The 14380-nt window shown below is 42.7% G+C and overlaps 1 protein-coding gene across 1 annotated transcript in view; it reads left to right on the forward strand.

The window, feature by feature from the left end:
• The window catches only part of PTPRQ (protein tyrosine phosphatase receptor type Q), a 271650-nt gene that overhangs the window by 229545 nt on the left and 27725 nt on the right, over positions 1–14380 (forward strand). The window contains exons 36-38 of the mRNA XM_075859391.1: positions 7517–7543; positions 7968–8049; positions 10503–10593. Of these exons, the coding sequence (XP_075715506.1) occupies positions 7517–7543; positions 7968–8049; positions 10503–10593 (200 nt within the window). The remainder of the gene's footprint in view (positions 1–7516; positions 7544–7967; positions 8050–10502; positions 10594–14380) is intronic.

The following is a 14380-nucleotide window of genomic DNA, read 5'->3' on the forward strand; positions in this document are numbered from 1 at the left end:
GAGGGGCACAAAGTGGCACATCTTACTGAAGCAGTCTACTACAACCCACACCACCAACTTGCCTTGAGATGGAGGCAGATCGGTGATAAAATCCATGGAGATATGGGTCCAAGATCTCTGGGGAATGGGCAAAGAACATAGTAAGCCCACTGGTCGGGACCTGAGAGTCTTGGACCTAGAACAAATTTCACAAGCGGCGACGTAGGCCTTAACGTCTTTAGGCAACCCAGGCCACCAATAGTTTCTGGTAATGAGGTGCTTGGTACCCAGGATGCCTGGATGGCCAGATAGTGCAGAGTCATGATTTTCCCTGAGTACCCTTAGCCGGAATTGTAGGGGAACAAACAGCTTGTTCTTAGGAAGGCTCCCGGGAGCTGAACCTTGATCAGCCGCAATTTCGGAGACTAAGTCGGAATCAACAGAGGAAATGATTATACTTGGGGGCAAAACACAAGCAGGATCTTCCTCCGAAGGAGGGCTGGCCATGAAGCTACGCGACAGTGCATCAGCTTTAATATTTGTAGACCCAGCCCTATAGGTGACCAAAAAGTTGAATCTAGTAAAAAACAACGCCCATCGAGCTTGTCTCGGGTTTAGCCTCCGGGCAGATTCTAGGAAAACCAGATTCTTGTGGTCGGTAAGGACCGTTACCTGGTGTCTAGCCCCCTCCAGGAAGTGGCACCACTCTTCAAATGCCCATTTAATGGCTAAGAGTTCACGGTTGCCAAAGTCATAGTTACTCTCAGTGGGCGAGAACTTCCTGGAGAAGTAGGCACAGGGATGGAGATGGGTGAGGGACCTGGTACCCTGGGACAAGACAGCACCCACTCCCACCTCGGAGGCGTCAACCTCCACGATGAAAGGCTCAATTTGGTTAGGCTGAATCAGCACTGGGGCCGAGATAAAGCACTTCTTAGGGACCTCAAAAGCCTGGACCGCCTCTGGAGGCCAGTGGAGGAGATCAGCACCTTTGCGAGTAAGATCCGTAAGAGGCTTAGCGATGACCGAGAAGTTAGCAATAAATCTCCTGTAATAATTAGCAAACCCCAGGAAGCACTGTAACGCCTTCAGGGAGGCAGGTTGGACCCATTCAGCCACAGCCTGAACCTTGGCAGGGTCCATGCGGAATTCATAAGGAGTGAGGATTTAACCCAAAAATGGTATCTCCTGCACTCCAAACACACATTTTTCGGTCTTAGCAAACAGTTTGTTTTCCCGAAGGGCCTGGAGCACCTTCCTGACATGCTCAATGTGGGAGGACCAGTCCTTGGAAAACACAAGTATGTCATCAAGGTACACTACAAGAAATACCCCCAGGTAGTCCCTTAAAATCTCATTTATGAAATTCTGGAAGACCGAAGGAGCATTACACAACCCAAAGGGCATGACGAGGTATTCAAAATTACCTTCGGGCGTGTTAAACGCAGTCTTCCACTCATCCCCGTCTCTGATGCGGATAAGGTTATAAGCCCCCCGAAGATCAAACTTAGAGAACCATTGGGCCCCCTGAACCTGATTGAAGAGATCAGGAATCAAAGGAAGGGGATACTGTTTCCTTACAGTGACCTTATTCAAGTTTCGGTAATCGATGCACGGCCTAAGACCACCATCCTTCTTCCCTACGAAGAAGAAGCCAGCACCTACCGGAGAAGTAGAGGGGCGAATGTAACCCTTGGCCAGGCATTATTGGATATACTCTCTCATGGCTTCACGTTCGGGACAAGAGAGATTAAATATCCTACCCTTAGGGAGCTTAGCTCCTGGTACCAAATCGATTGCACAATCATATTCTCTATGAGGAGGTAACACTTCGGAGGCCTTTTTAGAAAAAACATCAGCGAAGTCCTGAATAAACTCAGGTAGAGTGTTCACCTCCTCAGGGAGAGAAATAAAATTAACAGAAAAACATGACGTCATGCATTCATAACCCCATTTGGTAAGATCCCCAGTATTCCAGTTAAACGTGGGATTATGCATCTGCATCCAGGGAAGGCCTAAAACCAAATCGGACGATAATCCCTGCACCACCAGTACAGAGCACTGCTCCAAATGCATGGAGCCAACAAGGAGTTCAAAAACAGGGGTATGCTGTGTAAAATAACCATTAGCAAGTGAAGTGGAGTCGATACCCAATACCTGGACAGGTTTAGGCAAATCAATCAATGGCATAGCTAGAGACATAGCAAATTCCACAGACATAATATTAGCAGAAGACCCTGAATCCACGAAGGCACTGCCGGTAGCAGACCTACCCTCACAAGAGACCTGAAAGGGAAGCAAGATCTTATTAGGTTTGATATTTACGGGAAATACCTGTGCGCCCAAGTGACCTCCCCGATGGTCACTTAGGCGCGGAAGTTCTTCCGGCTGCTTATTCTTACACCTAGGAGAGTTGTTCACTTGATGCTTGTCATCCCCACAGTAGAAGCAGAGACCATTCTTCCTGCGGAGCTCTCTACGTTGTTGGGGAGACACGGAGGCCCCGAGTTGCATTGGTTCATCCGAGTTTTCCGTGGAAGAACAAAGCAACGGAACCTCGGGAGTCATCATGGGGGAGCCAGAGGAGAAAGCACAAAAACATTCAAGTCGTCGTTCCCTGAGACGTCGGTCAAGACGTACCGCTAAAGCCATAACCTGATCTAGAGAGTCAGAAGAGGGATAGCTAACTAACAGGTCTTTCAGGGCATTCGACAGACCCAATCTAAACTGGCACCTCAAGGCAGGGTCATTCCACCGAGAAGCTACACACTACTTCCTAAAGTCAGAACAGTACTCCTCAACGGGTCTCTTACCGTGACGTAAGGTCACCAGCTGACACTCGGCAAAGGCAGTCTAGTCAGTCTCGTCATATATGAGCCCGAGAGCAGAAAAAAAAAGATCAACAGAGGAAAGTTCAGGGGCGTCAGGAGCCAAGGAGAAGGCCCATTCTTGGGGCCCGTCCTGGAGCCGGGACATAATTATACCCACTCGCTGGCTCTCAGAACCTGAGGAGTGGGGCCTTAGACGGAAATAGAGCCTATAACTCTCCCGAAAAGAGAAAAAAGTCTTCCAGTCCCCTGAGAACCGGTCAGGCAACTTGAGGTGGGGTTCAAGAGGTGAGGTGGGGGGCACTACCAGGGTAGCATCACGCTGGTTGCCCCTCTGAGCCAGGGCTTGGACCTGTAGGGAGAGGCCCTGCATTTGCTGAGCCAGGGTCTCAAGGGGGTCCATAGTTGTGTCAGGGACCAGGGTAGAAAAGGTATATGTGCCTGTGATTATGTAATGACAGGGTAGGGAGACAGACAGGTGAGCCCTAATCTACCCGCCACTCAGTCCCTGCCTACTTGCATGGCCTGTCCTAGGCGACGGCGTACAACTGGGCGACGGTCCCTACGCTCAATATGTGCACGACAGACAAACAGACAAGGGTACACAGAAGCTAAGGGAAATGGAGCAGTTGCCCACGGCAAGACCGTGAGCAACGAGTAGTGAACAAGCCGATTCAAACCAGGAGTGTACGAGGTACCAAACGCAGAGCAGGAGCGTAGTCAGTAAAGCCAGGGTCAAAATGAAGCAAGGTCAATAATGATAGCAGGAGCAGCAGAGCCAGGAAACAGGAAAGAATCACAGGCAGAGACAAGCAGGAAATGAAGGTATAAATAGACCGAGGGCGGGAGCTGGAACCGTCTGGCCAGGCTGTGATAGGTTCTCCCACTCCTGAGCCTACCAGCCTGAGTGGTAGCAGACCGAGTCACTGTATCAGACTTAAGAGCACGTGCAGACTGATTAACCATGGGCGTCGACACAGAAGCTGTGTCTGGCAGATCCTTTACACATATGCACCAAAGTCCCCTTTAAGAGTTGGGGGATTATTTAATTGAAATTATTTTTTTAAATTGATTCCAATTAAATAATTGTTATGTTATGGGTGATCTAACAGGGGAATGTAATATTTTATCATGGGACAACCACTTTTACCCTTTCCCTGTTAAGGAAGTATATAATACATCCTGGTAGGGAGGCACTTCAGTAGCCAAAGATGTATCTGATATCTTGGCTTTAAAACAAGACCTAAATCATAGCTCTAGCTACTATCTAATCTGAGCTTGAGAAGGTTGAAGTGAGAGCTGCATATACTTGCAGCTCTTACTTCAGATAGATGGTCCGTTCGGAAAATAGGACATGTGAATGAGCCCATTGACTTTAATGAGTCAGTGTGCTGTCAGTTATACACTCGGACAGCACACAGACGTGAACACTTCTCTGAATTGGCCCTTAAGCTGTGTTCACATGTTGTGGTCAATTTGTGGTTTTGCCCCCCTGGGATTCTCTCAGAATTGCAGCAAGATGAAGCGGTTTTGGCGCAATTTTTTAAAAATTGCTGCAAAAAACACACTTTGACTGTGACGTGGGAACGCAGCCGTAGAGTTTGTATAGGGGGATGAAAAAAAATATACCTATATAATCTCCAATTTAATTTGCAATTGGTTGGTGTATTCCTACAGTTTTGACATTTCTTTAACACACGCACCTGTGAATGTAGAGATGTGTAGTATTCATAAACTCCTCACATCTTACAGTCTTTTGCAGAGTACATTTTCTTTGAATAAGGGGTCTGCTTCAGTACACATTTTATTACTGTTTTATATATATTTTTTACACATTTGTTGAAGACGGTCACGTTTTGCATGGCCTCTCTTTCAGTGTTTTTTAAAAGCACAAGTTCTCATTAATGTAGATGTTTGTAGTATATATGTGTAATGGCGGGGAAGGGAGACAGACAGGTGAGCCCTAATCTACCCGCCACTCAGTCCCTGCCTTCTTGCCACGGCCTGTCCTAGGCGACGGCGTACAACTGGGCGACGGTCCCTACGCTCAATAAGTGCACGACAGACAGACAAACAGACAAGGGTACACAGAAGCTAAGGGAAATGGGGCAGTTGCCCACGGCAACACCGTGAGCAACAAGAGTAGTGAACGAGCCGAGTCAAACCAGGAGTGTACGAGGTACCAAACGCAGAGCAGGAGAGTAGTGAACGAGCCGAGTCAAACCAGGAGTGTACGAGGTACCAAACGCAGAGCAGGAAAGTAGTCAGTAAGCCAGGGTCAATATGAAGCAGGGACAAATAGTTCAAGCAGCAGCAGCAGAGCCAGGAAACAGGAGAATCACAGGCAAAGGAGGAGCAGGAAGTGAAGGTATAAATAGACAGAGGGCGGGCCAGGCTGTGATAGGCTCTCCCACTCCTCAGCCTCCCAGCCTGATTGGTAGAAGGAGGTGTCACTCGATCAGACTTAGGAGCAGGTGCAGACTGACTAACCACGGGCGTCGACACAGAAGCTGTGTCTGGCAGATCCTTTACAATATGATCATTGCACACCTTGATCTATTATTTTTACAGTGTTTTTGTGCATAACCCTCTGCATGTGAGTTTTAGGAGCAAATGTATGTTTTAATACATTTAAAAATATATATATTCCTGTATGTTAAAATGTTACATAAAGGTGGACGTGGCTGCAACAGCACGTCAAGACAACTGCAATTGACAGGTTGTCTGATTTCAGGAAATATGTTGAGTTTGGGGGTGCACTAACTTTTCAAGGTGTGCAATCCCTGTATTTTGTAGGTTGTTAAATGTTATAAATTTTCAGCTAAAAGCTAGTGTCACATAGCGACTTTGGCTGTGACAGAGGTTGCACAGCCAAAGTAATAAAAGGGAAAGTGGCTGCGTTGTGACCCACAAGTTCCCGCAACCGATATAGGAGTCAAAAGAAATCTGGTATCGACTTGAATCTTCCAACATAAGTAGTTAGAAGATTCAAGTTATAGCTCTTATGCTATGTATTTAGCAATCTCCTGACTTCAATTTCATGCCAAAAAATATATATTAAAATATGGATAACAGTTTGTGTGCCATTTTTACTAACATTAATACATTTTTCATCTCAGATACTGACAACCCCAACATTTTTTAAAGCAAGGGTGTTGCTAAGCAGACACTATATGCCAGCATTTGAAGAAACATATAAGAAACATTTTTTTATCTCTAAAAAGTGAAGTGTGCCTTCTGTGATCCACTTAAACATTTATTTTTCTATGTTTTTAATCTAGATTTTTTTCTTTATTTTTTTAAATAGTGCTCTACTTTGTTTGGTAGCTCAATTCACTTGCAGGATGCACTATTCATTTCATTATGGGGAAGAGCAGGAGGAGATTTGAATTAGTGTAGCTCTTTACTTCCATCCTGCTGAGAGAGATAAAATAACTTGAATATCTTATGCATATCTTATGCAAACAGGTAATTACAAGCTGTTTGTGTACTTGTAGAGGGAACTTGCTCATCAATAAACTCCTGCAGGCTCGGCACTGGTTCAAGCTGTGTGTAGGATGGTGAGGATTGACGGAATAAGTGGAAAATGTAATGTGAGCTAGTAGACTTGTGGAAACAGTGGCTGTGACCGGGTTGCATCTCCACCATATCTGTAACATGGGAGATAACTTCCAGTTAGCAAATTAGGAAGAAGGAGAGATCTGCAGCACATACGGCTGAGTTTAAAAGCAAAAGGCTCCACAAAATCACTGCACCTGAGGATATAAGAGCACTGTGAAGTTTTTGTTTTTCACTAAGAAAACTTTAATGCTGTGTTTGTACCCAGCATTGTTTACCAGAATTTTATTTAAATAAAAAAAAGCAGTGAAAATGTCCAACTATCAGTTGTGCTTAGTCAGACTATAAAGCCACCTTCTTCCAGTAAGTCAATGGGATCTGTCAGGATCCATTAGGCTGGATTCATACGAGCATGTTCGGTCCGTGAAAGACGTAACGTATTTCGGCTGCAAGTCCCGGTTGAACACACTGCAGGGAGCCGGGCTCCTAGCATCATAGTTATGTACGACGCAAGGAGTCCCTGCTTATCTGCGGGACAACTGTCCCATACTGTAATCATGTTTTCAGTACGGGACAGTAGTTCCGCGGAGAGGCAGGGACTCCTAGCATCGTACATAACTGTTATGCTAGGAGCCCGGCTCCCTGCAGTGTGTTCGGTCCAGAACTTGCGGCCGAAATACGTTCCGTCCTTTACAGACCGAACATGCTCGTGTGAACCCAGCCTTAGGATCAGTTTCAAAACAGATAATAACAGATCCATCATATTCATTATGTCTCCTGCCGAAATAGAACATTTGAGCTAGTGTAAGCAGAGTAAGTAAAACGATGCTTAAAATGCAGCAATTACTCGCATTACAACAAGATCATGCTGAGCTATATATTCAGCTGTTTTTGTGATGTTTACGTGAACACTACTGCAAGTTTTTGTCCCCATTTTAGAAACCATTTTTTTTAATTCCTGCAATTCCAACCTACCTATATTTTTATAGTATTTTTAAATGGTTGGAAATATAGAATCAGTGTGGCATGCAGTTTTTGTGTGTTTAACCTTTATATAATGCAATTTATTTTTGAATAATGAAAAAACCTTTATGTCAACCAAGTGTACTGCAAATCTGTTTGCACATATTTTAATATAATCTCTGTTGCAGGTTACTTAGTTATAGGAAATCACTCAAGTAAGTTGACCAAAGCTATGCTGTGTTTTTTTTTCGTCCTGAGCCTGTAGATTTAATAGTGTGATGAAAGTTAATGTATGGTGGTTTTTCATGCATTTACAAGGACAACCTACAAATAAATCATAAAAGCATGACTAATTGCATGGAAACTGGAGAAATGCTTTGTCTCTAGGGTGAAACTTGCATGTGTGTGTTTTAGTTTGAACAGACTGAAAAACCTTGTCATTGTGAGAAAATCACTGCTGAACAAACGTGTGAAGTGTCCAGATTAACATAATAGAGTGGTTTCCAATGAACTATGTAAGAGCGAATTAGGTCTTGATTTTTTTTTTATTATTATTATTAGTAATTTTATAAATTTATCAAATCTTTGCAGAGACTTACCATACTGTATGTGTAATTTAATCTTGTACCTTCTCCTTAGGCCTGTGAGCAAGAAAGCTTTTCTGCAGCACATTGAAGAGTTGTGTGCCAATAACAACCTAAAATTTCAAGAAGAATTTTCGGTATGTTCCAAACAGTTGTCACAACATCACAAGCTCTCCAGTAATTGTCATGTGTCACATTTCATGTCCATTTTAAGCATGTGAGACCAAGAAAAACTGCAGCCTTGATAATCAATACCCAATTACCCGGGTAATTGTTTAGACAGTAATGTTACACTGATTTGGGTTCTACATGCTACATTGTCCCACAGAATAAATCGACTGAGCCTGGAAACAAAAAAATTCTATGGATAGAAATAAAGTATATTTATATTTTGAGTGAAAAAAACTTGATAAAGGTTTACCAAATAGTCGCTGCACGTTTTTGTTTTAGGCCTTTATTTTGTTTTTAGGGGTACATTAACAGGTGTCTGAATGGTGCGCCACTACCGCACTATAAAAACCGCATATAAATACAAGCTGACGTTTTGACTCTCTGTTGGATGTTATGTTATAAGCGTATGTGCACACGATAGCAGGCATTTACGTCTGAAAAGACAGACTGTTTTCAGGAGAAAACAGCTGCCTCGTTTCAGACGTAAATGCTCCTCCTCGCATTTTGCGAGGCTTCTCTGACAGCCGTAAATTTTGAGCTGTGCTTCATTGAGTTCAATGAAGAACGGCTCAAATTACGTTGCAAAGAAGTGTCCTGCACTTTTTTTGACGAGGCTGTATTTTTACGCGTCGTCGTTTGACAGCTGTCAAACGACGACGCGTAAATGACAGCTTCTCTGCACAGTACGTCGGCAAACCCATTCAAATGAATGGGCAGATGTTTGCCGACGTATTGGAGCCGTATTTTCAGGCGTAAATCGAGGCATAATACGCCTCGTTTACGCCTGAAAATAGGTTGTGTGAACCCAGCCTAAAAGTTGCAAGTTCTAGGAACTATTTCAAAGAACTAGTTTTATGGAAAATGATCCTAGTTTTATATGCAAATTTCAATACAGCATATATTCCAGTTGATATCAATAGGCATGTTGCGTTTGTAAGAAATGGCCAATGCCTGTGACACTGTGCAAACAGGATTTTAAAATCCAGTGTATTTCAACATAACATGTGGCCCCTGCGTCAAACTGCTGCAACGGCCAAAACCCAGAAAACACAATATATCTGAATATACCCTAAAGGGGAAACATGTCACCTGTATCAGTACAAGGAATCATTTTAACCCTTAAAGGCCTATTATGGCATGAGAGACTGCAGGAATTTTTTTGTTTTTGCATCGTTGTATTCCGAGAGCCATAACATTTTAATGTTTGCCATCGATGCAGCTAAATCAGGGTTTGTTTTTTTTGCGGGATGACCTGTAGATTTCAATGGCACCTTTTTCGAGTACATATAACTTTTTGATTAACTTTTATTAACTTTTTTTGGATGGAATGGAAAAAAACATCAATTCTGAAATAGTTTTTTGCATATTAAATTTACCCCGTTCACCATGCAGCATAAATAATGTTTCCGCTTTCCAAGGACCATACCTTTTTTATTTTTCTGTCGATGTCGGTGTGGGCTTGTTTATTGCAGGACGTGTCATATATTTAAGAAGAACCATTTTGGGGTACATATAGATTGTGAATTAACTTCTATAATTTTTTGGGGGATGGGGGAATGGAAAAAATAAGCAAGCCACCAGCCTCCCCATAGTTGCATGAATGTGTACTAATGAACTCGTAGAGCTAGCCCCCTCCCAGCACTTTAGATGCTGTGGTCACTATTGATCGTGGCATCTAGATGGTTAAATGGTCGGAGTTATACATGTATGTTATTTTGCCTTAAGTAAAGACAATCAATGATGTACAAGTATGTCAATTTGAGTTATGGTGTTAAACTAGAGAATTTCATATGCATAATTGCCTTTTAGTGCAACAGAACAATAGTTGCGGTCCAAACTGATACACAATGGTATGGATCATTGAATACATATAGCATAGAATGTCACTTGTGATGGAAAAAGTTGTGTTGAATGCAATTTTTTTCAATACAATTATTTCAGAGAACTTCTGAGACTGATAGATCTCCCCTATTAGGTCTAATAAATACATGGTTTTCTACATTAATATTTCATTTAAATTCTTTATATGCAATGCTTTTTTGGGGTTTCAACATTGTGAGAAACTAGACATGGACCGCACAATCCACAAGATATACTTTGATCTGAGCTGCTAGGCATAATTTAGAAACATGAAAATGAGGTTCTTTGTAAACATTTTGATCAAACTGTATAAGCCCACTTGCCACTTCACGGCAACCTCTTTAAAGTGGGTCCCTACTCTATCGGCTGCAGCACCGCATGGCGGCCCCAGCCACCGCAGCACCGCTGTTCAGCCAGGATAATTGCTTTGTTTGATCAATAAGTAAATAGTAAAAAAAAAAAAGGTTCTTGTATTTAACACAGATATGGTAACAAGTAATAAAACAACACATTTAATACTTTTCAAATATGTTATTATAACTATACATGTTTTTTGCAGGAGCTCCCAAAGTTTCTTGAAGATCTTGCAGTATCAGATGCTGATCTGCCATGGAACAGGTCAAAAAATCGCTTTACAAACATAAAGCCATGTATGTATATGAATTATAACGCACTGTCTTTTTTTTGTTGTAACTTAACTAGTCATTATTTTCTTATAATTTGCTAAAATAGTACCAAAATGTTATACATTAAATTTACGCTTCACAGCTATAGATAAGTTTACAATCTTCTTCTGTGCATGGTACATATGGCCGAGGTGAACCATACTTTTCCCCCCAGGTAAGGACTTGTGATATTTTGTCATGTGGCAAACTTAGATCATTTCATGTGAAAGCTCAGACTATTGAGCTATGGGCATTAAAAGCCATCAGTGGAGTTTAAAGTAATCCATCCCACTGCTATTTTAGGCACGGGTCTGCCGCTGGGCCCTACTGTCTGCATCGGTTGGTAGGGAAACATATAGGCTTACACAGCTGTTGGCACCACAAACTTTTGCTTAGTCTGTCCCTGGCTACAACTAAGGAAAAACATTTGAACAAGAGCAATACAAAACAGAGCAGACAGATAGGTAAAGAATATTCTACAATAGATAAAAACTATAATATAGTTATATGCAGTATAAGCCGCAATTAAACTGCATTTCTGTTAACAATAAGCTACTTAGAGGGAGGGCTCAGTGTTGCCAATTGTTTTTTAAAAAAAGAGGGAACTTTTGCAAGTCCCTGTAAGAAAAATAAGATATAACCGTGATTTTTTTAAAATAGGTTTTCCATGACTGAAACATTGACAGTCCATCTTTAGACACTGCGGCCCCTTCAATGTTGATCCTGGCACTGCAGCTCGGCCCCTTTATTCTACAGATAGGCTATCAATGCATTAGTCACTGAAAATCTTTATTTGTGCCTGTTAGGGTATGTTCACACATGCTATTTTCAGCTGTTTTTCGGGCCGTAAACGTCCCAAAAAATGCGGGGCCTGAACGCCTACAAGCATCTTCCCATTGATTTCAATGGGGAAAACGGTGTTCCGTTTCCACGAGGCGTCTTTCACATGCCCGTTTTTAAAAACAGCCGCTTAAAAAAACACCTCGTAAAGAGAAGTGCATGTCACTTCTTGAGTCGTTTTTGGAGCCGTTTTTCATTGACTCAATAGAAAAAAAGCTCCAAAAACTTCCGTAAAACGCAGCAAAAATCACTTTCCATTGAAACCAGCTCCATATTTTCAGCCGTTTTTTTGTTAGCCCATGTCAACATGCCCTTATTGTGGTTGTAACAAGAGGTTGCCAGCCTTGTGGTGGCTACCAAAAACCCACGCATGCAGATAGCAGGTAAAAAAGAAAGGTCAAGAAACTAAAATTATATGCTTATTATATAGCTTGCAATATATTGCTAAATGAACTAAGCTAGAAATGGCATTCATATTTATGAAGGACGCGTTATCGTTCCAAGGAATGTAATATGACAGTTATGTTGTATAAACTTAATCCTTTGGTCATAGGAAGTATTGTAATGATTACTATTGTTTAAATTATAATAACCTCTTTAAGATTCCTAATTGAAATCAAATAGGAATCACTGTATATACTTTCTTAAGTGGTAAGTAACGTTTCAACAAATTTTGCATAAATTATTAGTACAAGTGTATATAAGAAACTTTGTAATACATCTTATCAGAGAAAAATGCCCCACCGATCAGAACTTTTGACATGTCACTATGACATGTCAATTTAAAAAAAAAAAAAGCTTAGTTACCCTTTAAGCAGTCAGACACCCTCCCCCTTGCAGTATAATAACTACTGAGGGCTCTATAGGGGAGATTATACGGCAAGGGGGGGGGGGGGTTCTGAGCATCTGAGGGCTCTATGAGTGGGAAACAATTTCACACACAAAAATTAGGAAACTAAACACCCTATATATAATTCACACTAACACCACACACTATATATTCAAAGCACACACTACATACACACACCCACACACTATATAGACTTACATTACACACACTTTAAACTCTATACACACAGCACACACTATATATATGACATTATACACAGCACACACTATATATACAGACATTATGCACAGCACACACTGTATAGACTGACATTATACACAGCACACACTGTATAGACTGACATTATATGCACAGCACACACTATATATACTGACATTATGCACAGCACACACTATATAGACTGACATTATGCACAGCACACACTATATAGACTGACATTATACACAGCACACACTATATAGACTGACATTATACACAGCACACACTATATAGACTGACATTATACACAGCACACACTATACAGACTGACATTATACACAGCACACACTGTATTTACTGACATTATACACAGCACACACAATATAGACTGACATAATACAGAGCACACACACTATATAGACTGACATTATACACAGCACACACTGTATAGACTGACATTATACACAGCACACACTGTATAGACTTACATTATACACAGCACACACTATATAGACTTACATTATACACACAGCACACACTGTATAGACTGACATTATATACACAGCACACACACACTGTATAGACTGACATTATACGCACAGGACACACTATATAGACTGACATTATACACAGCACACACTATATAGACTGACATTATACACAGCACACACTGTATACACTGACATAATACACAGCACACACTATATAGACTGACATACACAGCACACACTGTATAGACTGACGTTATACACAGCACACACTGTATACACTTACACTATGTTCACTATACACACACAAACTTACCACAGCCTCTTCCTCTGCGGTGCTTGTGCTCGGGTGCTGCCTCCAGGACCTTGATCGTGTGACTGTGATATCACTACAGGTCCTTCACCTCCTACTTGCAGTCTTGCCGTTATCAAGCAGCTGCTGGAGGTTTAGACAGGCGGGACAGTGCACAGCAGCACAGAGGAGCTGACTGTCAGAGAGATAGACTCCAGCACCTGCCCATCACTCTCTCTGACAGTCCGCTCTCAACAGCTGATTTGCTGGGCCGCCAGCTCCCTGTTCCCTGACCGCAATTGAGTGCACATGCCCCCCTTCATCAGCAGGTAGGGCCGATGACCGAAACAATGCGGCAGCCAGCTGCCGGATAGTTATTTTTTAACTGATGTGCGGTTTGGGCAGCTATGGGCCACCTGGGAGCCTCGGGCCCCGGGCGGCCGCCCGAACCGCCCACATGAGGATCCGCCACTGGGCAGAGGCTTTGGCACAGATGGGGCTAGACGTGCAGGTAGCACCAGCCATGGCGGATGATACCAGGAATGGCAGATGACACCAGACATGGTGTATAACAGCAGGTGTGGCAGGTAGCGCCCGACGTGGTGGATGATACCAGGAGTGGGAGATGTCACTAGACATGGTGTATAACAGCAGGCGGCACAACACGACTCCAACACTAGAAAGGATCAGGAATAAAACACAGCACGGGATACAGGTAGCAGGGCACGGGAACACTGGGAGCAGGCTAACACTAAGGGACCATTTGCAATACGAACATGGGCTACAACAACGCTCAGGCAAGGAGTGAAAGGGCAGGGCCCTTTTTATAGTCCAGGATGATCTGGGATATAATTAATTATTCGCGGACAATGCAGGACAGAGCGTCCGAATGTGCTGAAGTTTTTTGGGAAAGAGACGTCGGCCAGAGGAGGTAGGACTGCGGTCGCGGCCGTCAGCAGATAAGGGGAGGTGGCGGTCTGCAACCACGATCATTACAAGTTGTTAATGTACACAGTCACAGGGTAAAAACATTTGATGGTTTTCACTAAGAGGTTCACACTTACTATAGTTCCTGGATTCAATCAGGCTGGTGGTTGCGGTCCT

The sequence above is a fragment of the Rhinoderma darwinii genome, chromosome 3, assembly GCF_050947455.1.
Source record: "Rhinoderma darwinii isolate aRhiDar2 chromosome 3, aRhiDar2.hap1, whole genome shotgun sequence".
Lineage (NCBI taxonomy): Eukaryota > Metazoa > Chordata > Amphibia > Anura > Rhinodermatidae > Rhinoderma > Rhinoderma darwinii.